This window comes from Paramormyrops kingsleyae, chromosome 20 (assembly GCF_048594095.1).
Source record: "Paramormyrops kingsleyae isolate MSU_618 chromosome 20, PKINGS_0.4, whole genome shotgun sequence".
Lineage (NCBI taxonomy): Eukaryota > Metazoa > Chordata > Actinopteri > Osteoglossiformes > Mormyridae > Paramormyrops > Paramormyrops kingsleyae.
Genome location: NC_132816.1, coordinates 743,147 through 770,870, shown reverse-complemented (window position 1 = coordinate 770,870; position 27,724 = coordinate 743,147). Strand labels below are relative to the sequence as shown.

Below are 27,724 nucleotides of genomic sequence, written 5' to 3'. Positions count from 1 at the left end.
ACTTTCACCCCTTACCAGCTCCTGCCCTTCTACTGTAAATATGGCCGCTGTCGTGCCTTTAAGAATCTCACGTAAATGTATCTCTACGATAACATGTACGAACGGATATAGATTATTTTCAACCACACAGAAGAACAGTGTACTTACATCGAAGGATGTGCGGCGTATGTTTATAGATTTCTTTAAGGATCGACATCAGCACAGGGTCGTTTCGTCCTCCCCCGTGCGCCCGCGGGGAGACCCAAGCCTGCTGTTCGTCAATGCCGGCATGAACCAGGTTGGTCTCGGCTCTCTGCTTATGTGGCCGGGAGTTGTCCTGCAGTTTTGTTGTCGGAGTCGGACTGTTTTGTGTTAGCGGTATTGGAGTTGCTAAACTGTACGCCTGGAGCATGTTAGAAAGGCATATCAAGACTGATCTCTTTGGCATTGTCAGAAAGCATGTCAACTGTTTCGCAAGTCAAACAAAATGGGGAATTAAGGAGTGTTGTTTAAAATCACGTCGAAGCTCTAAGCATTCGATTTGATCCCCTGTTAAAGTGTTTGCTTCGCTCTAACGTTGCAGTCTAAATTTCTCATGTTTTTGTTATGTTTTATCTTTATTTTCTGGCATTTTAAAAGTTTTTTTTTTTAATCATTCACAAAAGTCGTTCATAAAGAAATGAAAGCAGTACACACATTCAGCTTGCTTAATTATTTCATGTAACGGTCATTTCCTATATTTACTCAGTTTAAAACACTGTATCACTGTTATACTGTATATCCTGTGTGTGCTTAATAGGGGTGTAAAAAGTCAAGTTAAAGTATCTTATTATCCGCTTCAGAAACATGATTTGTGGAGTCATACACTGAGTTGAATATAAATACTGGGACATATAATCTAAACATGACATTTTCAGAGATGGACATTAAGACAAAGAGGTACCGTTAACTACCTGATTGGTGGGGAACGATTGTACAAGTTTTGTAGGAAGTTTGGCATGGAGCAGAATGTAAAAGAAATAGATTTAGATTCAGAGTTATAATTCCAGTGTTCTCAGTCCCTTTAACAGACCCAGTCATAGGCTGGGAGTAGCCAGACTGCTCAGCAGTCCAATAGTCTGAGGAAGAAAATGTTTTTTAAGCTTCACTGTCCTGGCTTTTAGGCTGTAAAAACTCCTCCCAGAAGCAGTCAAAGTCAACTTTATTGTCATCTCAGCTGTATACATGTATGAGGCAAGATGACATGGCTGCAGTTTATACAGTTTCAAATAATAAAAAAAGGCACAGAGAAATAGTAAGAAATGTGTAAATAATTGTAATAAATACTCTCCACAAGAATTTAAGAAAAATGTACAATTAAGTACTGAGGTTATTTTAACATTCAGGAGTTGTGCAAATGTTGCATTCAACGGCTAGAGTGAAGGGCAAATACAAGCATAATACGATGTAATTATGTGTGCATTTTGTGTGTGTACGGTCAGTATCATTTCACTATAGTATACAGTACCTGTAACATTGGTGTGCTTTGTGCATGTAGCACTGTAGCAGCATATAGACTGATGTGCAAAGTGCATAGATGAGGTCAGTTGACGGTTCAGGTATGTTCAATAGTGCAGCAAATAGCCTGTGAGAGGGATGCAGCAGAAACTTGAAGCGTCCAGCAGAAAGGCAAGAGTGGGCCTCTGTCACCAGTCTGTCATGCTTTTTACATATAAATATTGATGTAATGTATAATATTACAAATTTGAACAAATATTTAGGAAAAAAAAGCTTTTTAAAGTTTTTTCTTAAATGTAAAAAAATTAGAAATGTGCTTTGTTGGCTTAAATATGTGGTACATTAATTGTTTTATTAGTTATTTAACTATTAACGGGAAATGAAAATGAAATTATGCTTTATTTACCATTTGTTCAAGTATAAGTACAGGTATTTTGGAATTATCTAGTTTCTGCATATCCCATCTTGTTCTCCTTTTTAAGACAAACACACATACAGGTGAGAGAGCAAAGCCTGTGCTATGGTGCACAATCAGGCCATTTACCCAGGACCACTGGAGCATTCTTCGAGGTTAATGACCATGTTCATGAGCCAAATAGAGATGCAGCTACTATTACAACCATACAGGGTATGTTTCCCAAAAGTTACCCTTAATGACTTAGATGGTTGGAATCTTTCCCGGCCAACGCAGGCTGTTTTATGAGCAGTGGTGGCTTGATGGTTAGGGTAGCGCACTTGTAATTGAAAGATTGCAGGTTCGAATCCCCCACCAGCAAGTCACCACTGAGGTACCCTGAGCAAGGTACCGTCCCCAAGCACTGCTCCCCGGGCGCTGAATTAGCTGCCCCCTGCTATGTCATGAAAGTCACATATGGGTCAAATGCAGAGGTCACATTTCGTTGTTGCGCACTGTGTGCTGTGGTGTGTTGACAATGACCACTGATCACTTAATTCTAAATTCTAATTCAGTCGCATGAGAAAGGTACCTCATGGGATTCAAACCGGCAATCTTCTGATCACAAGCACAGAGGCCTAATCGTCTGAGGTGAATACTGATGCCCCATTGGGGTTTTAGCTCAGGGCAGCATTTGGTGAGGCCTGTTCAGCAAGTGGCAGCGGGTGGCTTGATCCTGTGACCCCCCCCTTTCCAGTTCAAGCCCATCTTCCTGGGCTCGGTGGATCCCCACACTGAGATGGCGCGGTACCGGCGAGTAGTGAACAGCCAGAAGTGTGTCCGTGCCGGAGGCAAACACAACGACCTGGACGACGTCGGCCGGGATGTCTACCACCACACCTTCTTTGAGATGCTGGGAAACTGGTCCTTCGGCGACTACTTTAAGGTTAGGCAGTCTGACATGCTGTGGTCGCCATAGTAATGCGACAAATCAGCTGTAGAGAAGTGGCCAAAAGGGCATGGAGGAGACTACCGTGTAGGACTGCAGTGTTCTTTGGACTCCCCCTTGTAAATATTCAGCCATTCTGTCAAATCGTAGAGCTTTTTCATCTGTTCGTGGTGAGACTACAGAGCGCCCTGTTGTGTGAACCTCCAGGAAGACTCCTGCGCCATGGCTTGGCAGCTTCTGACCGAGGTTTACGGCATCCCACCAGACCGGCTCTACGTGTCCTATTTCGGTGGTGACGAGAGGCTGTGTCTTAAGCCTGACAGAGATACACGGGAGATTTGGCTAAGCATGGGGTATGTGTCACATGATCTCATCACATGATCTCATCACATGATCTCATCACATGATCTCATCACATGATCTCATCACATGATCTCATCACATGATCTTATCACATGATCTCATCACATGATCTTACCCTTTCACATGTTCCTTTTGTGTGGTTCTGTACTGAGGAGTTTCCTCAGGTGTGTGTTTTTTTTTGTTTGTTTTGTTTGATGTCATGCAGTACTTAAGCAGAATAATTGGTATGTTTAGGGTAATTGTGGCTCTATCATAGGGAGCTTTTCCACCACACCATGTACAGTACTTGCAGTATGGTACTTTCGGTACTTTTGCTTTTCCATTGACTTCCAGTCAAGTGTTAGTACAAAATGTTCCAGTACAAAAAGTGCCAAACCAGCTGGGGTACTTCTTTGGTACTTCGGTACTTTGGGGAGGGACTTGAAATGTTTTCTTTGTTGATTGGTTATGCAAATAGCCTGCCGCTGAAACGCAATACAAACGCTGTTGCAAACTCAGAAAATAATGATAAACAAAGACAAAAAAAATCAATTTGGTCATAAGAACAGATACAACAAAAAGACCCGGATGGCATGACAAGAAATTAAAAAGTATTTTGTTGAATATACTAATACAGCAGGCATATAGCGTATAGCGTGCTGTCCTAGGGATGTTATTTTGTTATTAATATCAATGTGATTTTGTTGTAATAAATATTGGGGTATTTATAAAACAAAAAAGGTTCATAAATTTCTCAAAAACCCGTCTTTGAGTGATTTAAATGGCAATGATGAAAATGAGGGCAACATGGTGGCGCAGTGGTTAGTTCTGTTGCCTCCTGGGTTTAATACCCGGGTCAGGGTATTACTTTTCTGTGTGGAGTTCGGATGTTCTTCCTGTGTTCACGTGGGTTTCTGCCAGGGGCATCGAATTAATAATTAAAATAGGAAAGCTTGCCAAATTATTTTTTTCCCCTATGATCAGAAGATATTACGTGTGACGTTATTATTATAATAATAATAATAATAATAATAATAATTATTAAAAAAACGCACCCAAGACTGCCATTAAAGATGCCATTAACATGAAGAAACCAATTGGATCCCAAAGTTACATCGTCATCACATACCGATTTACTTCACCTAGGCCTAGGTCACTAACACTGGTTTCACTCCCCCAAATACATACAAAATCAGCAGAATACAATTATTCCCCACTGGATAGCTGGCATGAACGAATGCAGTGTCTTACTGTCCTTTTAGGCAGCATGGTTGACACATGGCGCTCGCGAATGTTCTCAGCATCACGCAAACCGTTCATCTGCCGGTGCGCCTTTTGGAAAATCCACATGTCCACATTAACACTCCAATTTCCATCCGTGGAATAAATCCTCCAAGAATCCCGTGGAGAAAAACAAGCAACCAAAAAAAAATTTATTGTATCCAAGGGGAATCCAGATTCTGCGCTGCAAAAGTTATCCATACGTGCCTCACACGTGCCTGGCGTGCCTTGTTCTCCAGTTCATGTGACCACCGCCTTACTAAGGAGCCGCTCACAATGTTTCGCCTGCCTCTTCGGGAAGGGGGGGGGGGGGGGGTAACTGAGTGTTCGGGACTCTGCACTCGTTGGTAATCCTCTTTTGTTTTACATAAATAACTTGTACCTCCGCTGCACACCTTTTACCGGCATCCCATATTATAAATTATAAATGCAGGCTTCTGGCACATCCAAATCCATTGTAAAACAATTAATATCTACATTTCCCAGCTGCATACAACGCCATCAAAATGAAAGTGTCCACAAAATAAACACAGGTTATAACTATGTCAAAAAAAAAAATCCATGCTTGTCCATCACACAGAGTAAAAATATTTTTGCAAAACTTTAACCCCCTGTGCATGTCCATAAAGAATTGAAAATAAGAAAAAGCCTTATTTTAATATAGCTGACTAACGGTGTAAGAATTGGATGTGTATATCATGCGATGTTGGTATTAATATCGCACATCACCCAGCCCTATAATACACTACAGCCATTTTTTGATTTTAGTACAAAATACCCGTGTTGTGATGTCATTCGGTGCCAGTGGAAAACCAACCGCCCATAGATTAATGTTCATGCAGTCGTATTTCTAAAACATGCATAATCTCTTTAAAGACTAAAGAGTTTAAAGACTAAACTGTTTTATGTTAAGAAGTTACAATTAGGGCTAAGCAGTGTGGTATATGGTGGTATGTGCCCTCGCATCACTGTGGTTGTGGGTTTGATTTCTGATTCTGCTCTGTGTGTGGAGTATATCTTATTTCTTTGTTTGTCTGTGGGTTTTTTTTCCCATAGTCCAAAAGCACATGGTTTATGGTAACTGGTGTCTCTAAATGATCTACAGTGTTATAGTGTGTGAGTCTTTGCCCTGTGATGGACTGGTATCCCACCCTGGGTGACCCCTGCCTTATTCCCTCGCCATTCTGGGATAGGCTCCACACTCACTGTCACTCTGTACTGGAAGGATGGAGCTACACCTGAATTGCACTACTCCACCTAAACTAATTTGTAGTTAAAAGGCTGTGATTTGCCTTATTAATTATATAGATTTATTTATGTGTTTAGTGTTTATTTGGCAAGCAGTTATGTAGAATGATAAGCTTTACAGATAATGCAGGAAGTACTAATAGATATAGCCTGGGATGGGGTCCCCCCCCCCCCCCCCCCCGTGACACTGTACCAGATAAGTGGTTGGAACTTGGATGCAAGTGTCACTAATTTGTGTTGCTGACCTTGACCCTCTGGTTTATCTTTCCCCTTGTTCTCCCCTCACCTGTAGGGTGCATTCTAATCGAATTTTGCCCTTTGGGATGAAGGATAATTTTTGGGAGATGGGGGAGACGGGACCCTGTGGCCCTTGTACGGAGATTCATTACGATCACGTCGGGGGGAGAGACGCAGCCTGCCTGGTCAATGGGGACAGTGCAGATGTGGTGGAGATCTGGAACTTGGTCTTCATGCAGTACAACAGGTAGGAGAGCGGTGACCCCGCCCTGCTTCTGGCATCCGTTGACACGTGTCTTTACTGGATGATGCTCTTAAAGCACCATGTGGGCTAATCCCTACAGTGAATCAGGATGGAGTCTGGGTGGCGTCATCATCCTGTCACACTAGAGGCCAATTGGCACCAAGGACAGCTGCTCCGCTTCGATTTGGCGTTTAGGTGAATGTTTCTGCATCAGAGAAAATGTGCTGATCGGTAGCAAATTCCACTCTGGTCGGGACAGAGCTGGGGTAGGCGGAGCTGGTATGAGAGCTGCCAGGTCTGCTTGCTGTCTGGAAGGGCACCTGTGTTTAGGCAGCTCACCTCGTGCTGCTGGATGTTGTTTGCCTTGCAGGGAGGCCGATGGGAGCCTGTGTGCACTGCCCCAGCTCAGTGTGGACACTGGCATGGGCCTGGAGCGGCTGCTGGCCGTCCTGCAGGACCACCGCTCCAACTACGACACTGACCTCTTCACACCCCTGCTGGCCTCCATCCACCAGGTGTTAGCACTCAATTATGCTGCATGCACCACACTTTCATCTAAATCTGCCTTTATATCCAGACTAACAACAACCATCTGAAATGGAGTTTGTATGTTCCTTCCTGTTTGTGCTGGTGTTTTTCCATGTACTCCTTGTCCGGATACGTTGGGTTAGCCGAGCTACTTGAGTCTGTAGTCCCATGCCTGTGTATATGGCATTGCTGCAGTGGGTGTGTTGAATCATGGGAAATGTAGTTTATTTGCATGTTAACTAGACTGCATGAGCCTTGTCAGCTGTCATTCTCCTGTAAGATCACAGTTCAGATTGTTCTTCCTGTCGCTTTCACCTCAGTGCTCCAAATGCCCAGAATACCGTGGCCAGACTGGGGAGTCAGACGTGTCAGGGGTGGACATGGCGTACCGTGTTATCGCCGACCACATCCGCGCTCTGACAGTTTGCATTGCTGATGGAGTATATCCAGGGATGTCAGGAGCTGAGTGAGTATATCTGTCATTTTAGCTTTGAGGCTGTGCCTCCGGGTGTTTGCTGAGGAGATAAATCTATCTTTGTGTGTGTGTGTGTGTGTGCGCGCGTGCCCGCCGCACATGGTTAACAGACTGGTCCTGCGGCGGATTTTGCGCCGGGCTGTACGGTTCTCCATCGAGGTGCTCCAGTCTCCCCCGGGGTCTCTGGCTAGACTTGTGCCCACAGTGGCCCACATCCTTGTAAGTGTGACCTTTAACACCACTTAATATCATTTCAAACCAGTTTTGTAAAGAAGATTCTATAGCAGTGAACCGCTAAATGGGAGTTACTAAGATCTTCAGGTACCTGAATGGGGGATGGTGGTAATGAGCAGTGCTGATCGTTTTTAGTCTCTGTGGGAATCGATTAATCGGCGAGCAGGATTTCATTATGATTTACAGACATGTCATGGACTGTAAAACCATCTAAAGTCGTGCTTCACAAACTTACAGTAAACCCTAGCTGCCTGCCACGATAATGACTAATATTTTGCGTACATTGATACCTTTGCGTACCATACAAAGAGTCAGTTATTGATATTATCGTCATAGCACCCAACCCTTCATGTATTCATTTTTGCGAATTTGATTGACTAGTCAATTTATCGATTGTTATGTAATCGGGTGTCTAATGCCCTGTTATTGTGACTGTTTCTTCACCGAAAGGGTGATGCTTATCCTGAAGTGGCCAAAGAGACAGAGACGGTAAGGTGATGCAGACAGAGAAGATGATGCTGTACTGTAACTGGGCGTCTCATGATCACAAAAACTCGTATCGAAACATTGTTTGTTCCCAGATCATGGACGTCATCAATGAGAATGAGGCCCAGTTTCTGTCCTCGCTGAGCCAGGGCCGGCGTGTCATCGACAGAACCCTGTGGAGGATGGACGGGGCTCGGCTGTTCCCAGGTTAATCTCGGCCTTCGACGCGCTCTTCCCGCTGTGCACTGCATTACTCTAACCCCAGCTTCCCTCAGGATCCATCGCCTGGTCCCTGCATCGCAACCTGGGTTTTCCCCTCGACCTCATCAGCCTGATGGTGGAGGAAAAAGGCGTTGCCATGGACACAGAAACCCTGCATAGGTTAGCAATGGAGGAAGAGAAGGTATCTCTCAGTTTGGTCTCTCGTCCATCACAGGCCTTATTTGGTGTCTTAGTTCATCAAGCTGAAACTTAACTCTCTGGGGTCGAGTATGTCGTCGGCGACATCGCGTACTTTTCGCGTCTATTTCAGTTTATATCTTGCTGAAATCTTAATATAGAATCATGAAAAAAACGCTGGCTAAATCCGTAATCTGTCTTCTTTTCAAAACGTCCATTGTCGGAAGTATTAAAGTTTTTTTAATTAGGTTAATTCGGCAAAAAAGTAAACCATGTCATCTTACTTTGTTTTACCTGCATCGGGGGCGTGTAGTACCGCTCTCACCCGAAGATTGCTATTCACATTCTAAATAGCCGCATTAGCGCGTATTCAAATCGCTTTCGCATGGTAATTTGATTAACAGATACATCCCCATCAGCGCCATAAAAGGGGGGGAGGGACGTGGCCAGGTGACAATGGCTCATTCATACACATGAAAGTTGCTACATATTCAATGAAAGGAGCCAGAAATAGTGACATGAGTTAGGTTTTTCTTATTTATTTATCCAAATGAATGTTGCATCTACACCATTTAGTCATCTTCATGTAGCCAAGCCATTTGGTGATCAGATATCTGGGATCAAAACAAACTGCCAGCATTGCTTACTATGTACTTTTATAATGTTTCTGCAAGTGTTCCAAACTGCATTTTGCAATGTCTATACTTTGATGTCAAATTTCAAACTTAACAAAAATCTGACATATTTACAATATATATTAAAATAAAGATGAGTGTAATGGCAAAACAAATATATAAGAAATAATTTATTTGCCATGAATTAAGTTTATGATATTTGAAGAAATGTGTGATCATGCCCCAGTCAGTGAAAGTGTTTCTTACCCCTAGGCCCCAGAGGGTTAAAGATCTACAGGCTACTATAAAAGAAAGTTCCATTTCTAGAAAGTTTCATGCTGTTTGTTAACAACTTCTGTCCTTCAGATCCCATAGCGTTAGTTAGCATTAGCATGGTCTCTGCCTTTTTATTGGTTATCATCAATGACATTTTCATCCCCCTCCCCCATTCAGGAATGTGGATCCTGAATTTGAACCCCACAACTTTTATAACCACTTTAAGTGAACCGGAGGTGACTGAGGTTGTCGTTTTGTTCCCACCAGTTGAAGACCGAGGCCCAGGCGTCTGACATGCAGAGCTGCGCAGAGCTGGATGTCCTCACCCTCACTGAACTGCAGAACAAGGGCGTTCCCTTCACAGAGGACTCGCCAAAGTACCACTACAGTCTGGGGCAGGATGGGAAGTATGGTAATCAATCATTTCAGCTCTTACATGGATATGGGCCATGCTTTGGACCTCTGCTGAATAGCATTGTATTGTTTACTGTGTGTGCGTGTGCATGTGCGTGTGTGTGTGTGTCCTGTGTGCTAAACCTCCATAATGTATGATGTTAACATCGGCGTCACATGTTATGCACATGCTATTGACGCATCGCAAGTATTGAGATAATCAGCAGAGTTGTTTTTCAGTTTGGGTAGTATCTAATCATACCTTCCAGACATTGTACAGCAGTGTTTTCAAAAGCAAATCATCAGTAAGTTAGAAAACATTTTTTTTTACTTTGTTATAGGAAATGGCATTGCAAAGCTTTGCAGTTTTAATGATTCTTGCTTTTCAAGATTATCTAGTAGATGTTAAAAATCAGTGTAAAGTTTACCATCCCAGCTCTGCATGCGCTCTCCGAGCCAGTTATAATCACTCATCCATGCTGCCTGACTAAATGCGTGGTGCAATTGTGAGATATTTAACAAAACAAGTGTGGAGGAGAAATTGAACAAGAACTGGTCAGAAAAAGACATTCAGCTTCCACTGCATGGAATATTTTGGTTTCCAAAGAGGCGATTTTGGAAAAAAGCAAGTGATTTGTCACCACAGCTTTGTACTTGTTGCAATGATTCCTGGCAACACCAACTTATTTGACAGACTGTATTGGTAGATAATAACAAGTTAGCTATAATTTATTTAGAGTACATTTTTGACTCCTTTTTTGCTTTATAAATATAGTAATATTTATAGCAAAACATCCATACTTCAATATTTGAAATGTTTTGATATCATGCAGTCCTGCTGCAGGCCTCCATGACTGTGGTGTGGATCAGTGCTTATGAACGATGTACAGCTCAGGAAAAAATTAAGACCACAGCAAATTTTTGTATGTGGAGTTTAAGTCAAGGGAGGTGATGTTACACTTATATAATTCCTTGGTAAGACCCCACCTAGAATACTGTGTGCAGGTTTGGTCACCATACCTCAAGAAGGACATTGCTGCCTTAGAAAAGGTGCAACGAAGAGCTACGAGAATGATTCCTGGTCTTAGAGGAATGTCTTACGAGGAGAGGTTAGCGGAACTGAATCTGTTCAGCCTTGAGCAAAGGAGACTAAGGGGGGATATGATTCAGGTCTATAAGATTCTAACGGGTCTGGATGCCGTTCAGCCAAATGACTATTTCAATATTAGTCTAAATACTAGAACTCGTGGCCATAAGTGGAAATTAGCGGGAGAACATTTTAAAACAAATTTGAGGAAGCACTTCTTTACACAGCGTGTAGTCAGAGTATGGAATAGTCTTCCTGCTATTGTAGTGGAAGCTAAAACCATGGGTTCCTTTTAAATCAGAGCTAGATAAGATTTTAACAACTCTGAGCTATTAGCTAAGTTCTCCCCAAACGAGCTTGATGGGCCGAATGGCCTCCTCTCGTTTGTAAATTTCTTATGTTCTTATGTTCTTATGTTCTTATGTCTGTGTAAAATATAAATTTTTTTGCAAACTGCAGCCTGGTTCTTCTCTGTTTCTCATTAATGAAGGGCTTCTTCTTTGCTTTGTGGGACTTCAGTCCTGCTTCACCATGTTCTTGTGTACTGCTGTCTTGGAGACTTTGAGCCTGGAAGCAGCCTGCCTCACAGTGTAGCCTTCTACCTGCAGAACTAAGTTTAAACCAGGATTTGAAAAAAAATGCAAATTTTTTCAAAATTTTAGTGGGCTCAATTTTTTTTCTAGAGCTGTATGTATGAATATTTAGGAACGTTCTCATCATGCACACATACCATCGCTATTAGTAGAGGGTAGTAACGCCTAGCTGTTAATGCCTGTATACCCTGGCTGACCCTTTCCTCAGCGTTCCTGCCCTGTCAGGCCACCATCCAGGCACTCTACTGTGGACAGGCCTTGGTGCAGGAAGTGCATGAGGGCCAGAGGTGTGGCATCATTCTGGACCAGACCTGCTTCTATGCAGTGCAGGGAGGACAGAGCCATGACCAGGGATACTTTACCCAAGACAGCCAGCCGGTAAGGCTCCTCACGGCGACACGTCTGTGTTGCAGAGCATTTGTAGGCAAATCTAGCTTACAGGCACCTATAAGACAGTTTACTCATGCTTAATGTGTGTAGGTACACAGCACTGTGCAAAAGTCAATGAAATGTTTAAAGGTGTCTATCTGGGTAGTAAGTGTATATTTGGTCAGAAAAAAAACTGTTTATCCTTGGAATATATCAAACTATGACACAATGCAAAAAAATAACCAGTGTTTTTCTGTTCACCAAAAAGTTTTCTGATATCTTGCTGGATGGCTAGAAGCAGACAGCTTCAATTCCCAAAGCTGTCCTCAGTCCGTTCCATGTGTTTGCTAATTGAGCTGGTGGGGAAATTTAAATCAATTAGCTCAATAACATGATGAGGTATCGAATAGGCAAGCAAGATGTGCTAGTTGAACTAGACAATAAATGGATGCGTGTATTGGACAGCTGCTGCAAATACTAGGCGAGGTTTTGAAGTGGTAGATGGTCTTATTAAAAAATTTGGGCACCCCTCGATAAATAACATATTTTGGTCATTTTTTAATTGAAAAGATGTAAACAGTCTCTGTAGGAAATGGAAGAAATGCACAATATTTTCACCAAACATTGATGCATAGTTACTTTTTATGTCATATACAGTCATTGACAAAAGTCTTGTCACATAAGGACATAGTAACTTAAAAAGGCATATAACTTTATTTCTAATCAATCAATTGTTACAATAAATGGATCAATTTAATGCCAAGGACTTTCACGTTAACTGGGTGCAACATGAAACAGTCAAAAAGTGTCCTGATGTTCACAGCATGTTAAAGTCCATAAACACCTGTTTTTGCAAGGACAAAAGTCTTGTCATGTCTTTTAATGATTAAACCAATCACAGATTTGAGGTTCACCTGTGACAAATACTGTAATCAACATAATCCCAGGTGTGTATAAAAAGATCCCCAGCAAACCAGACCTTCACTTGAAGTGCAACCTGACTTCTGACAACATTCCAAAGATTCAACCACAGACCAAGTCTGCTGAGGTGTCAGACGTCGTTAATGTATCCAAACATCAAGTGGAGAGGATTAAAAAAAGATATGAGGAAACTGGTGATGTTCATGACAAGCCCAGGTCAGGCAGATCACGCAAGACAACTCTTCGAGAGGACCATTTGTTGCTTCGAAAGTCCAGGGCCAACCCTTTTTCAACTGCAGCGGAGCTACATCAGAACTGGTCACCAGAAACCACTGTGTCTACAAGAAGAGTTTCTCGAATTCTCGCACACGGTGGTCTCCATGGCCGAATTAGTGCACAGAAACCAATATTAATGAGAACACAACAAAAAAAGCGTGTTGAATTTGCCAAGGCCCACAGCTTGCAGCAAGGATGGACAGTGGCAAAGTGGCAGAAGGTTGATTTTTCTGACGAATCATCCATTGAACTGCATACCAAATGCTGCAAATACTGCAGGAGACCTGTTGGAACCCGCATGGACCCAGGATTCACCCAGAAAACAGTCGTTTGGTGGAGGAAAAATCATGGTTTGGGGTTACATCCAGTATGGGGGTGTTCGAGAGATCTGCAGAATGGATGGCAGTATCAACAGCCTGAAGTATCAAGACATTCTTGCTGCCCATTACATTCCAAACCATAAGAGGGGGCAAATTCTGCAGCAGGATGGCGCTCCTTGTCATACTTCAGCCTCCACATTGAAGTTCCTGAAACTGATGAGGATCAAGGTGCTCCAGGATTGGCCAGCCCAGTCACCAGACATGAACATTATTGAGCATGTCTGGGGTAAGATGAAGGAGGAGGCTTGGAAGACGAAACCAAAGAATCTAGACGAACTCTGGGAGTCCTGCAAGACTGCTTTCTTTGCCATTCCAGATGACTTCATCAACAAGTTATTTCAGTCATTGCCAAGACGTATGGATGCGGTCCTCCAAGCTCATGGAAGTCATACATGTTATTAATTCTTTCTTCCAAGGCACCATGACTTTATGTTCTGATGTTATTGTAGCATGTTTGTGTATTCTAAATAAATTATATGTATAATTTCTACATTATTTTTGCATATGACAAGACTTTTGTCCTGGCAAAAGTTGACCTTTCTGTCCTAATTACACGACAAAACTCAATGAATGATGAAAAACTTTATTTTGGTATAATAAGCATAATCTAGAGGGCTTTGCCTTTCTTATAAGCCATTTCTGATTCCAACTGATTAACTATAGGTCAAGTTCTGTTGTTCCTACAACTGGGTTAAGTGACAAAAGTGACTTTTGTCAGGCACTGTATTGAACAAAGATAAAAAAATAAAAACATGTGGCACTGCAAAAGTTTGGGCACCCTACATAATCAGTACTTAGTAACACCTCTGACAGATATCACAGCTTGTAAATGCTTTTTATAGCCAGCTAAGTCTTTCAGTTCTTGTGCTTGGGATTTTCTCCCATTCTTCCTTGCAAAAGGCTTCTAGTTCTGTAATATTCTTTGGTCGTCTTGCATGCACATCTCTTTAAAGATTTACCCACAAATTTTCAATGATGTTTAAATCAGGGGACTGTGATGGCCATTCCAAAACCTTCAGCTTGCGTCTCTTGAGGTAGTCCATGGTGGATTTCGAGGTACGTTTAGGGTCATTGTCCTGTTGTAGAAGCCATCCTCTTTTCAGCTTCAACTTTTTTACAGATGGTGTGATGTTTGCTTCCAGAATTTGCTGGTATTTAGTGGAATCCATTTTTCCCTCCACCCATGCAATGTTTCCTCTGCCACTGGCTGCAACACAACCCCAAAGCATGATAGATCCACCCCCATGCTTAATAGTTGGCAAGGTGTTATTTTCATGAAATGCTGCTCCTTTTTTTCTCCAAACATGCCTTTGCTGATTGTGGCCAAAGAATTCTATTTTAACTTCATCAGTCCACAGCACTTGTTTCCAAAACGCATCAGGCTTCTGTAGATGTTCTGTTGCATACTTCTGACGTTGGATTTTATGATAGGGACGCAGGTTAGGTTCTTCTGCTGATTCTTCCATGAAGGTCTTGTAGAACGGTGCAGCACCACTCTTGAGTCTGCTAAATGTTCCTGCAGGTTTTTTTGCAGTCAAATGGGGGTTTTGATTTGTCTTTCTGACCAGCATACGAGCAGTTCTCTCCGAGAATTGTCTTGGTCTTCCAGATCTCATCTTGACCTCCACAGTTCCCCTGAACTGCCATCTCTTAATTACACTTCTCACTGTGGAAACTGCAAGCTGACAACACTTTGCTGTCTTCGTGTAGCCTTGTCCTGCATTGTGGGCATCAGTAACTTTCATTTTCAGAGTCTTACACAGCTGCTTACAGGAACCCATGGTTGCTGAGTGTCCACAAGTGTGTGCACAATGTTTGAAGAGTCAGAGTATTTGTAAAGCTTTGAAATTGGCACCAGCTGACATTTACTAATGACAGCTGTTTCCATGCATCAGATCTAACGAGCTAATTAAGGTCTGAAACCTTGTAAAAAGAATCTGAGACTTTGTTAGAGTGCCCAAACTTTTGCAATAATGTTTTTATTTTTTATATTTGTTCAATTTATGACATAAAAAGTAACTATGCATCAATGTTTGGTGAAAATATTTCCTACAGAGACTGTGTTTACATCTTTAAAAAATGACCAAAATATGTTATTTATTGAGGGGTGCCCAAACTTTTGCATAAGTCTAACTTATGATCACTAACAAGATGATCACTTAAGCATGATTTTCTTTGACTGCCTAAGACTTTGGCACAGTATATTTAATATGTGTATGTTCTATGTTTGATTTATTGAAGGGTTATTTGTAGGGTGACCAGATAATCCATGTCAGGGAGGACACTCTGAGCTAGGACAGGAATTGTTAATTACCATTTCAATTAAACAGACCTGGATTTCACTTGAGCACTGAGTTCTTGCTGTGTGCCGATTGGTCAGTCTCCTATAATCATGCATGTGTCACTAATGCTAATATGAAACAGCTGGATGAGTCTTTCAGTCAAGGAAACAAACCAATCAAAGCGCAAGAAGAGCTGATCTACTAAGCCGAGCACAGGAGCCTTTCAGTTTGAAAGTAGTTTGTAAAACCCGAAGTAGCTGCAAGTGTCCTCCCTGACATGGATTATCTGGTCACCCTAGTTATTTGAGAACCACTGATTCAAGTTATTTGACACATGTAACGGTACATCAGCGGGGTCCCTCTTGGATCTCCTTGCTGAGGGCTGACATGCCACTGTGCCTTTGTGCAGGATGTCCTCTTCCCTGTGGAGAAGGTGCAGCTGGTCGGAGGGTACGTGATTCATCAGGTCACTGCCGCTGAGACCCTCCGGAAGGGAGACCAGCTTCAGCTCTTTGTAGACGAGGTAGAGCACCTGCTGGACACTTTCAGCCGCCAGGAAAGTGTCCCCCACCCCCCCCCCCCCCACCCCGTGGTGCTCTGCCTCACCACACTGAGGCAGTGGGGGCTGTGGTTTGCTTTTATTGTCCGCATAATAAAAGATATAATGCCACAGATCCACTGTGATTTGTGAGTGCTTAGAGACATTTTCATACAGTGTTGGCCCTAATGGGTGTATGTGTGGTTGAGTGAGTTAGCTACTTACTGGGATAAGATCTACATCCAACTGGATATAGGTTTGGAGATGGATGGAGTCAGAAGGAGTGATGAAGAGATGGGTGGATGGAGTCATGGAAGGAGTAATGGATGAAGAGATGGTTGAGGGGTCTTATGGTCTTAATTAAGGGTGAGAATTGTGAGAATAAATTGAGATGAGCATCACAGAGACCTGCATGAAGATGCGATGTTCCTGTTGGGTTTCCTTGTTGTATTTACTGAAAGAATGAGACTTGCTCCTATGCTGCTCACAGGCCCAGAGGCTGGCCTGCATGGTGAAACACACAGCCACACACATCCTCAACTTCACCCTCAGGCAGCTGCTGGGAGAGGAGGTGGAGCAGCGGGGCTCTCACATCACGACGGAGCGCCTGCGCTTCGATTTCAGCATCAAGGTGCGTCGGGGTTCAGTGATGCAGTGCGGCAACCCAGTCACAGTGTGGGTAAGACGCCTCAGTGTGGTCTCGTGCTTCCTCCTGTACAGAAACCACTGAGCACCCACCAGCTTCAGGACGTTGAGAAGATGATGCAGGACATTATAAGACGAGACGAGCCTGTTTATGCGGAGGAGTTGCCCTTGCTGGTAGCCAGAGCCATACCGGGACTGCGAACTGTGGATGAGGTGAAAACTTGATGATCCATCAACTTGCATTAGATTCTTTGTAGCCCACTGTTTGTGATATTAAGCCCATTCTTGTGGAGTCCTCTTCAGCAATAGAGGATGTTTTTGTGTCCAAACCGTGGCCTTCAATGTGCTTTAATTGTTCACAAAGCAGTGACGTGACCCAGGGTAATGTCTGCACTGCAGGTCTACCCTGATCCAGTGAGGGTGGTGTCAGTAGGTGTCCCTGCGTCTGACCTGCTCTACAGCTCCAACCCCAGCACAACATCTGTTGAGCTCTGTTGCGGAACGTAAGGCCTAATGCCAATGCTAATTCAACAAGTACGGCAAGCTGTGTAGCCCAAAAAGGAGTTGTTTCACATCTGCTTTTGCTATGTCTACACAGTTCCTGTACATGGTTGTACTCTCACTCTGTACATCAAGAGCAGACTGTGACAAACACAACTTAAAAATAATTGGTGTCACAGTAAATAACAAGGCATGTTGGTAAATTTTGTGAATATCTGTAAGTATTAAATCATCAGGGGGTCCTTAAATTTAGTTTCTTACAAACCATCCTCACAAATTCAAATTCCTCATTTGTCCATTTGAGTGTCAATTGAAATTTCCCAGATTTTATGGATGTTTGACTTTGGTGGTTGTCCCATTCGTGTTCAACACTTTTCAAATGCCGTGACTCAAGAATAGTGTGTCCAGTTTACATGAAAGTGCAAAAAGGTCTCATTGTTCTCAGCTGCTTTCCCAAACACCATCATGGAACACAGCCTTGCCTCTTTCTCTAATTTTAACCCTTTAAACCAGGGGCGGCCAATCTTATCCGCAAAGGGCCGGTGTGTATGCAGGTTTTTGGGATAACCTGTAGGTCAGCTGTTCAAACCCAGGTGTGAGAACTCTTCAGCCAATCAGTCCTCTAATTAGTAATCTAATTAGGCAGTTGCAGCGAAAACACGCGTACACACCGGCCCTTTGCGGATAAGATTGGCCACCCCTGCTTTAAACCCTATAATTCTAAACAGGTCGCCTGGACATATTTGGTTGTTTTAGCTGTAAAAGTGTCATAAAACCTGCTGTATGTGCCTTTGTCCCATTTTTTCACCAAAAATGTCAGATAAAATCACTATTCTGCAGAGCTCCGTCTCACTCACTCACTTTCTCCTCCAGCAACCAACATTCAGATTCCCGGGGCTGCAGTGAAGCCGTGCGGTGGACTACCATAACACTGAAAAGCGCAGCTTCTCTGCTTTCAGAAACCGTTGGAATTTTTTCTATTGTGCAAACGGTTCAAGAGTTATGGTATTTCAAAAATAACATTGAAAAAACCTGTCGGAGGCGACAGCTTCGGTTTGAAAGGGTTAAATTATTCCACATCTGATTCTAGCTGTTTAGTTGTAGGTCTTCACCCCAACACTGTACGGGGGGGGAGAGACAAACACTGGCTGCCCCTCACAGGCTGATGGCTTAATTCACAGGTGCAATGTAAACCACAGGGGTGAATAAAATAACAGAAGCAGCACATGGAAAAGGGCATGATGCTGAAGCGACAAAATCACAATTACAAACGCATCTACAAATGTCAGTCATTAAGAGGCCTGACAGTCGGCACTTTGATACAATAGTTTTCCATATGGAACAACAAAGAAGTCTTGGAACTGTTGATGCCCAAATTGCTGGGGCATTTGCAACAAAATCTGCTAAATTATGTAACATGTCAAGAGAACAGCCTGAAAAATCATGACTGCACATGACGAACATGGACAAATTGCATCTGTAAAGAGGAACAATGACTGCAAGTCCAAGCTCATCTGCAGGGATAGATGGACACTCAGTACCTCCCAAACTGGACATCCTGAGCTTAGGACAGCTGGCACTTATGACTGGGGTTGTGTTCGGAAAGCTGGTATCCAATCAGTGGTCCCATTTGCCGTTACATACAGGTCAAACACACAGTTGGGAATATGCTGTGGTCACCTTAGCATGTCTCTGGGCTCGTGTTAGCCGCCAGCACACAGGCATCGCTCTGCTCAATGACCAGGCTGGATTCCCTGCCCTCCCTTACACTTTCAGGCACCTCCTGAGGACAGGATACATCCGGGACTTCGTCATTGTGTCTGAGAGGCAGATGGTGAAGGGAATCAGTCGCGTTGTAGCCGTCACAGGAGAGGAAGCAAATCAGGTGCAGATGCTAGCATCACATTCCACTTAGGAATTCTATGAATGAGATCTTACTAAGCCATAGCATAAGGTTCGCTTTGCTTTAATGTGCTTTCCATCACCGTTCCGGAGCTCTGCATGTGCACATTAATCTGAGTATTTGTGGGTTTCTGTTAATAGTAAAGGCCATAAACGTGTAATGCTTGCTGTGGACTGCATGTGTTTCATTAGCATGTAACTGTGAGTGTCGTTTAAATCAGTGGTTCTCCAACCTTTTTTGCGCTGCAACCCAATTTTTATCATGATAGTGCAGTCGCGACCCTATATCGAGTATAGATCTAAATTTACGCTATGATCAAGCATGCAGGCACTCTGCAATTTACACCAATCAGTGCCTATCGCACAAATCTTATTGGACATGCCAGTGAATTTTATATTAAGCTTCTATGGATTGGCTTCTTGGATTGAGTCAGTGTTCACTAGGTTTGTGCTAAACAGCTGCAGACTCAAGACCCATTTGTATAGGTTAATTCTAGGACTGGGGCTGGTAAATCTGATCATGGATCAGGAAAGGAGCTTGCGGGTTTTAAAATGCTTACATTTCCAACTCTGCCTTGCAACCCTTTCAGAACTTTGGTCGCGACCCACGGGTTGAGAGACTGATGTAAATTGTTTGTTTCCCTGTCTGTGCCACTTCTAGTATTAAAATAACCGCAGCTGTTAATAGAGAGCAACTTGCATTTTAAAAGAGCTGTTATCTTTATCAAAATGACACACGCGCTCTTCTGCCTCTAATTTTGTGGCATGACATAGAAGGAACAAGGTGGCAGTGTGACAGATTGTTCTCCCCGATGTGTTCGATGTGGTTTTGTCCAGATGTCGTTTGAAGTATACAGCCAACAAAAGGCCACGTGCTGACGTGTGTTCTCCGCCGCGCCTCCTCTCTGTCACGCAGGCTCGCGAGGCCGGCCACGCCCTGGCCCAGGTGGTGGAGTCCCTGTCTGCACGGGTGCCAGCAGCGCCCCCCTGCCTGTCCTCTGCACATGGCCTGTCTAAAGAAGCGGGTTTGCTGATTGATGTGTGTGTCACTTACATAGCAGGGTGTTACACGTAGGAGCTTCTCATTTATGAATCGCTTCATTAGCGCCATAACTTTGATACTTACAAAACAAGTTTTATTAAATAATTACAGTAAATTTGCCTGCTGGTTGAGCTGAGCTTGACTCTGCTTTGCTCTGTATTCTTGACACACAGATATTTGGCTGAGGGTAGTGTGTGGGTCAGCAGGTGACTGACCAGAAGGTTACCAGTTGAAATCCCATAGGCTGTACAGTAATTTTCATTGTGTCCCACAGACAATGGAGGAACCTGTTTTTCAATTTGACTTTAGTTTGCCCAGCATGCATGTGGTAACTGCTCATTGAATTTAAACTTATTCCGTTGGAAAAAAAAAATGTGTGGGGGAGAGGCTGTGAGCACGAGTCGATCAGCTTTAATGCCAGTACCTGGCTGCTTGGGTTAATCATTGTTTGGGATGTTGGTCGGAGAGGAGGCTTGAAAAATTCTATTAAACAGTGTAATACTTAAGGAAAACCATCTTCACCATAAGCTTTCAACAGGCACTCTCCATGTTACGAACAAGATCCATTTTCTAAGTCTAACTTTAAGTCAAATTTGTAGGTAAATCGAAAAAATGAAAATACAGTACAGCATCAGAAATGATTATACAGTAATAATAAAAGTAAGTACATACAGTACTGTCCTGTACTGAGCCAACAAACCACTGAAGCCGTACAATGTTTTCACAAGCATAACAAAGTAGTGCGTGCTTTCGTTATTACGAATCATTTTATTTAACCCAAATTTTTAGTGTAATAGGCTTTATGGCCTTCCACTCATACAGTAAGTATAAGTTGTAGTTGGATGTTCTAAGCCTGGGGACTGCCTGTGTAGCCCTAGACTTGTGACAGATGTGTAAAGGTGTGAAAGTGGAGTAACAGAGAAATGATAAATATTCATTTTAATGATCCTCTGTTATGCACTGTATGTGACTGTAATATGTAATGTACTGCAAGGCAATGAGTGGCGCATAAGGTTCATTAATGCCCATTATAATTATTGAAAGTAAGTTGTGTGTTTGCTGAATGTGTTCATTTTTTATGGCTTTTCGCCACTTCTAATTGGCGGTTGGGTCACAGTGAGTGTGCTCTGCCCCAGGCCGTGGAGAACACAGCCATCCCCCAGTGGCAGAGGAGGGAGCTTCAGAGCCAGCTGCGAGCTCTGCAGAGGGTCGCCAACACCATGGTCAGGAAGCTGGAGATCGCTGAGGTACTTGGCACAGCCAGCCGGAGGAGCCGCACTCTTTTATTAGGGTGCTGGAACCTTTGGACATCTGTGATTTGTCTTGATTCAAGATGCAAGAGATTTATTTGTCACATACAGTACAACATGCAGTGAAATGTATCTGTATCACCCTTATTTGGCTGTGCAAAAATAGAAGAAAAAAGGTAAGAAGTAAAGTAGGAGTAAAAAAAGAAAAATTACAATATATAAATACAATCTATGGAACCAAGTATATAATCTAAAATATATAATCCAAATGTACAATCTAAAATATAGTGCAATGGTGAGTGTAATGGCGAGGATGTACAGACTAAAGTTAGTACAATAAAGTGAACATGTGCAGTATATGTGCATTCCAGTACAAACGAACGTAGTGTACAGAAGGACCAGAGTTTGAGTTGAGAAGCCTTATGGCCTGGGGGGAAAAAAACTCTTCCTGAGTCTCTCTGTCCTGGACATTAAGCAACGGAACCGTCTGCCTGAGTTCAGCCTGCGGAACAGACAGTTTGTGGGGTGTGAGGAGTCCTTAATTATCTTAGTAAAGAAAAGACCAGAAAAAGATAAATGGCAAGAAAAAAATACAGCCCAGCACAGAAAAGCGTCTGGCAGCAGCCACGCTATCTTGATCTTATGAGTCATTGATAGTTTAAACCAATGTTTCCCAGTCCAGTCCTTGAGGACGCACAACCGGTCCACGTTTTTGCTGTCTCCCAGCTCCATGCCAGTCAATCCACATTTTTGCTCCATCCCAGTAAGTGGACCGTCTGTGGGTTTCCGAGAACTGGATTGGGAAACACTGGCTTAAAGTGTCTCATTGTCCAGAATTAAAATATACGGGGTCCTAGGGAGCTCTATTCACGTTTCTTTATATTGCATGAAAAAGCATGTTTGTCTGCATCACACACTAACTCGCCTCCTCCTTTATGCGGTTTGTTGGTTTGATTGCAGGGCCTGATTTAGGGTCCAGTGAACCGTAGACTTGGGTCTTGAGACTCACGCTATTTTATCGTCAATCCTCAGGCAGCCAGCAAAGTTCAGGCGTTGCTGATGAAACACAGGGAAGAAAAGCTGGTCGTGGACACCGTGGACACAGACTCAATATCGGTATGCTCTTTTTTGGACATCTGCTTGTGAAAAAGTGACATTGTGCCCAGATGTGCTACTTTCTCCTTGCTCGACACTGCAGGTGCTGATGAAGGCAGTGAATCAGTACAGTAACCAAGCCCCTGGGACCCTGGTCATGTTACTGTCACACCAGCAGTCTGGAAAGGTCCTCTGCGCCTGTCAGGTGCCCAAGGTAAAATATCACAGGACCAGCTTGCTCTGAGTGCTTCTTGTCTCTGAAGGTACTGATGGTGTTACCTTTCGCATGAGCTGGGAAGTTGCTCTGAGGTGTGTGTATGGGTTAGAGCTTAGATCGGGCCCAAAAAATTAAACCCGACCCTACCCGAGCCCGTGCACCTTGTGTCCGAGCCCGACCCGGTCCGACACATTAACTGTAATTATGAGCCCGAGCCCGATTTAAACCCGACTATTTTTTAATACGTGAGCCGTTGTAACAGACGTTCTCAACTACAATTCTAAGTTGTTTGAACTACAGAAATTAGTTTAGATTTATCTTAATGAAAAATGCAACAAGGACGAAGCATGTAAACTGCATTGTTTGTTTATTCAGAATGGATTTTTGAGACACGTTTAGAAGAAAAGCACGTTTTCACTTATCCAGTTCGCTTGCTGCTGGAACCAGTTTGTGTGCTCGGCATCGAACTTTTTAAGTAAAGGGTTAAGAAAAAGGTTAAATCCTTCCGTAAGCAGCCAACGAGGTATGTGTTAATTAAGTTTTAGTTAAGTTTGTTGTATTTAGCCATGTAAATGTAAATGCTAACTGAGGTTCGTGTTAACTGTATATGAATTCTCTAAGCTGTCTTTATTGTTATTTATGTTTATATTTCATTTGAATTTCAATGTTTGTTAGCTAATATTGTAAGTAAATGTGCTTGATTTTGTGTTTCCGTATCTGTATTTAGTTCTCACGTCTGCCATGATGGTGATAATAACGAAGCCACTGTCTTTCGAATAAACCGTCGGCTCAGTTAAATGCAAAGGACTCTTGTGCTCGTGTCTTACGGGAGGGAGCTACATTTATAATTATGGCATAGCTCTCCACCCAATTAGGCTAATTAAGTAATGATTAAAAAAAAAAAAACCACACACAAATGCTTGATCATGGCCCCACCCAGCCCGGCCCGGCCCGGCCCGAAGATAGTGGCAGGAAATATCGGCCCGACCCGGCCCACGGGTCGGGTCGGGTCGGGTCGGGTCTGGGCTCGGGCTCGGGCAGAGAATCTAAACTCTAGTATGGGTTGGTGGGTGGGTGGGTGGGGGCGGGGGTGAGGTTAATATTTTGCCATTTTATTTAGTCATTCTTGCATTCATTCCTAGGAAATTGAGTTTCAACATCTAAGAACATTTAGAAATATGTAGCCGTTTGCCATTGATAATACAAATCCACAAACATACAGTTACACGCTACATGCACTTTAGGGATGCAAGGCTGGAGTATCCAGGGAATACCATGTGAGACAAGGAGAACGTGCAAATACTGGACAGACACACGCACACACCCGAGGGTTTGCAAGCCCCAAACCCAGGTCCTAATAGGTAGCAAAAACGTGGACCATCTGGGGGTCCCTGAGGACCGGGTTGAGAAACATTACTATAAACCTTCCTCTGTCACAGAAGTGCTGCGTCACAAATGTCCCCTGTGTACCCCCTAGGGCTGTGGCCCTCTGTCTGCCAGCGACTGGGCCCTGGCCGTATGCACCTCTGTTGGGGGAAACGCCGGCGGCTCCACCACCGTGGCCAAGGGGACAGGATACACCACAAATATTACAGAGGCCGTCCACTGGGCGAAGGAGTTCGCAAAGGGCAATTGGAGGAGCTGAGCGCACTGGGACATCACCTGCTGTCTGTTTCTCATAGAGAACTACCTTGTTATTAAGGGACTGTAAATAATTGTTCTTGTATAATTGTTGTATAACATTCATGGAGGAAATTGAATATTATGTGGAAGATCAGCAATGTGAAATCCCCTTCATAATATCCAAGTGTGGTTGGGGTTGGTCTCGCTGTTATTTTATTATTGTTTATATTGGTGTTCACATCTGAGTGGAAGATGGTTGAACGCGAGGCATTGAGGACCTTAGCATGGAGGACCGTGACTCTATGATACTGCCAAACGTTAAATCTCCAGCTTCTGGCGAGGACGACCTCTGCTGCCTGCAGCAGACTAACTGGAAACAGTTACTCACATATCACTTACAAAAATCATTTTCATAACTGAAGTTTTATTGCCTCCTTTTACGGCACAACATTTTATAGTCTTCTTTTAATTGGGCTAAATATTATTTTAATGATAATTACAATGATAAAATCCCAAAACACATGTACGCTAAATAAAACCATTATATAACTGGTATTGTTTCAAATGCTATATTACTATTGCATTCCTGCATAATTATTCTTAATATACTGCAGGTGGAGACTGTGAAGACTTCCATCTTTGAAGCTTTAGAGTAGAGTGAAAGTCAGCCACTAGAGGGAGACAAAAGCAACACTCATAAACCAGAAATATCTATCAGACAATGCAGCCACAAACATTATTTGCAAGATTTCAGTTTTGAAGCTGCTTCACTTGCTATTTATCAACAGTTTTTGTGCTACGCTGCCCAGTACTAGCAGGCCAACTTCGGATGACTTACCTCTGCAAAGTTAAAGCTCACCATTCCAGAATTGTCTGTGTCCAGGCTTTTAAATATTTCTGTTAAAACATGTTTATTGCATGTTACAATTGAATTGAAGCATCAAAATACATATGAAACAATATTAAACAGTGAGATTACTATGAAGCTTAAAAACAATAGGATTTATGTACACAGCAATATGTTCATGTTACTACTCACTAAACATGGCCTCAAGGCGGATCAGGCACCCCACAAAATTATCAAAATCGATGGTCAGGTCAGCCTCACTGTATCTGGCCACCACGATCTGGTGCAGAGGGTTGTTCAGCAAGAAACCTGAAGACAGAAGAAGGTCTCAGTGGGACTCCTTCACATGCAGGCAGAACTTTTTAAATACAATAAGTACTGCAAATTATTGCATTGATTTCAATTGCACATGACTGTTTCACTCTTCATTCTCTAGAGTGAGTATATAAATAACTCAGACCACTACCATGATGTTTGTAACTCTCTGTTTACTGAACAGCCATTTTTACTTCCTTAACAGTGCCACATACTACAAAGTCTGTGCTACAACATGACTCAAATAATCACATTGTTACAATGACCAGTGAAGTGAGGTAGTGTAGGGTCATTATTTTACATGTTCATTTGTGGGGGCGGCATGGTGGTGCGGTGGTTGGCACTGTTGCCTCACACCTCTGGGACCTGGGTTTGAGTGTTTTGCGAGTGTGCCCTGCGATGGGCTGGCCCCCCGTCTAGGGTTGTTCCCTGCCTCGTGCCCTTTGCTTCCGGGATAGGCTCCGGACCCCCCGCAACCCAGTAGGATGAGCGGGTTGGACAATGGATGGATGGATGTTCATTTGTTTTGTTTTGCCATCAGTCTGACTGTGGCGGGGAAGAAGCTGTTGAAGAACCTTATTCTGTGAGTGATGATGCCGTCCGCTCTGCTGAGTCTCAGATTGTACGTACAGTTTTTGTGTCTGAGCAGAGAGTGAGCCGGATGGAGTGAGTCCCTAATAATTCCCTCTGCTCTTTTCCGACAACGCTGTGCATATATAGAGTCCATGGAAGGGAGTTTTGTCCCTATGATCCTCTCTGCAGTCTTTATGAATCTTTGCAGAGCCTTCCTCTCTGCCTGTGTGGTGTTCCCGTACCAGACAGTGATGCCTGCGGTGAGGATGCTCTCCATCAGTCCTCTGTAGGTCTGAGTGAGAGGGCGATGGTTCAGGCCGGCTTTTCTGAGCAGCCTAATGAAATAATGCTGTATTCCATTTGTCCTCGGAACTTGGATTCCGAGTTGGATTCTGAGTTTTGAAGAATTGACGATATGTGCGCTCCTGTTTCTCGGAGATCCGAGAAATATCTTGGACAGCACAGAGGATCCCGAGTTCAGAATCCAAGATGGCTGCGCCCTTTATCAACAGAAGGGAAAGTTGTAGTTTTATCCTGTTTAATCACTACTTCTCATTTGTGGCTCATTAAATCGGTTGCACACACTATACTGTCCAACTTATCTGTGGACGTGTTGCTACAGAGTTTTATACGTGAAGCACCACGCGTAATGTGTTATCAAGTGATATTGCTAACAATGGCTACCAATTAACTGGCTAGAATTGGATTTCATGATTAGTCGGATTATTTTTCGGATATAAGGTAGTTTGGGCTAATTGTAAGTGAACGAATATAAAAACCATTTAAACTGAGGTACCTTAAAACCTTAAAAGTTGTCCGGCTAAGCAAATAATCTTGGTTTTTCATATGGGTCCATGGTATCGCTACTTCTGTTGCAAATGGAACGCATCCGACTCAGTTTTCCCGAGTTTTTAGTGGATGTGACGTAATCTCGGAATCCGAAAATCGGATCCCGAGGTAAATGGAACGCAGCATAAAGCCTTTGCTGGGCTTTTTTCACTGTGGCTGTGGTGTTAAGAGTCCAGCTCAGGTCTGATGTAACTTGCAGTCCCAGGAATCTGTGGCTATCGGCACTCTCCACCTCAGTCCCTTTGATAAGCAGTGTTGGGGGTAACGCGTTACAAGTAACGTGCGTTACGTAATAATATTACTTTTCTTAAGTAAAGAGTAATATAACGCATTACTTTATAAATTTACACATTAATATTTGAGTTACTTTTTTAAAAAAGTAGCGCGAGTTACTTTTCTATTTTAATTAGGGGTGTAACGATACACCAAAGGCACGATTCGGTTCGGTTCACGGTTTTGGAGCCTCGGTTCGGTTCGGTTCACGGTTTTGGAGCCTCGGTTCGGTTCGGTTCGGTTTCTGTTTGCTGTGGGTTTAGGGTTGATGTCATCTTAACAGCAATGCTAAGGAACAATAGATTCACTTAATAACAAGAACAACTAAACTTTTTCTTTATTAACTTTGCCATCACATTTTTAGTACAGTCGGGATACCTGGGTAAACAACAAAAATTAAATAAATACCTCCAATATAGACTAGTCAGAAAAAAACAATTCTAATACTAACTTTAGAATATAATATTTAGAACAAAATTTAGAACAAAAGCTCATCATTACTAATACAATTTAATCAAATGTGATAAAATAAAGATGTGTTTAAATTGGTTAAATTAGTTAGAGTCAAGT

At 43.0% G+C, this 27,724-nt stretch overlaps 2 protein-coding genes across 3 annotated transcripts in view; one reads left to right on the top strand and one right to left on the bottom strand.

Annotated features, from left to right (window-relative positions):
- aars2 (alanyl-tRNA synthetase 2, mitochondrial (putative)) lies at nt 1-24,850 on the top strand. Of its 2 annotated transcripts, XM_023807708.2 has the most exons (22): nt 2-277; nt 2,628-2,816; nt 3,027-3,172; nt 5,983-6,174; nt 6,542-6,686; nt 7,020-7,165; nt 7,285-7,393; nt 7,859-7,897; nt 7,990-8,101; nt 8,170-8,297; nt 9,451-9,595; nt 11,465-11,634; nt 15,894-16,007; nt 16,513-16,653; nt 16,743-16,880; nt 17,067-17,170; nt 18,945-19,053; nt 19,987-20,109; nt 21,249-21,359; nt 22,395-22,478; nt 22,561-22,671; nt 24,152-24,850. In XM_023807708.2, the coding sequence occupies exons 1-22, from the start codon at nt 41-43 to the stop codon at nt 24,317-24,319; spliced, it is 2,961 nt and encodes a 986-aa protein (XP_023663476.1). In that variant the 5' UTR covers nt 2-40; the 3' UTR covers nt 24,320-24,850. The 2 variants fall into 2 exon arrangements, 1 of the variants encoding a protein (XP_023663476.1); XR_011984311.1 differs by lacking the exons at nt 18,945-19,053; nt 22,561-22,671; nt 24,152-24,850 and having other exon boundaries at nt 1-277; nt 22,395-22,423.
- Nucleotides 24,702-27,724, bottom strand: part of LOC111841738 (calpain-2 catalytic subunit-like) — a 20,911-nt gene continuing 17,888 nt past the window's right edge. The window contains exons 19-20 of the mRNA XM_023807711.1: nt 25,337-25,453; nt 24,702-25,194 (exon numbers count right to left, since the gene is read on the bottom strand). Of these exons, the coding sequence (XP_023663479.1) occupies nt 25,109-25,194; nt 25,337-25,453 (203 nt within the window). The 3' untranslated portion in view covers nt 24,702-25,108. The remainder of the gene's footprint in view (nt 25,195-25,336; nt 25,454-27,724) is intronic.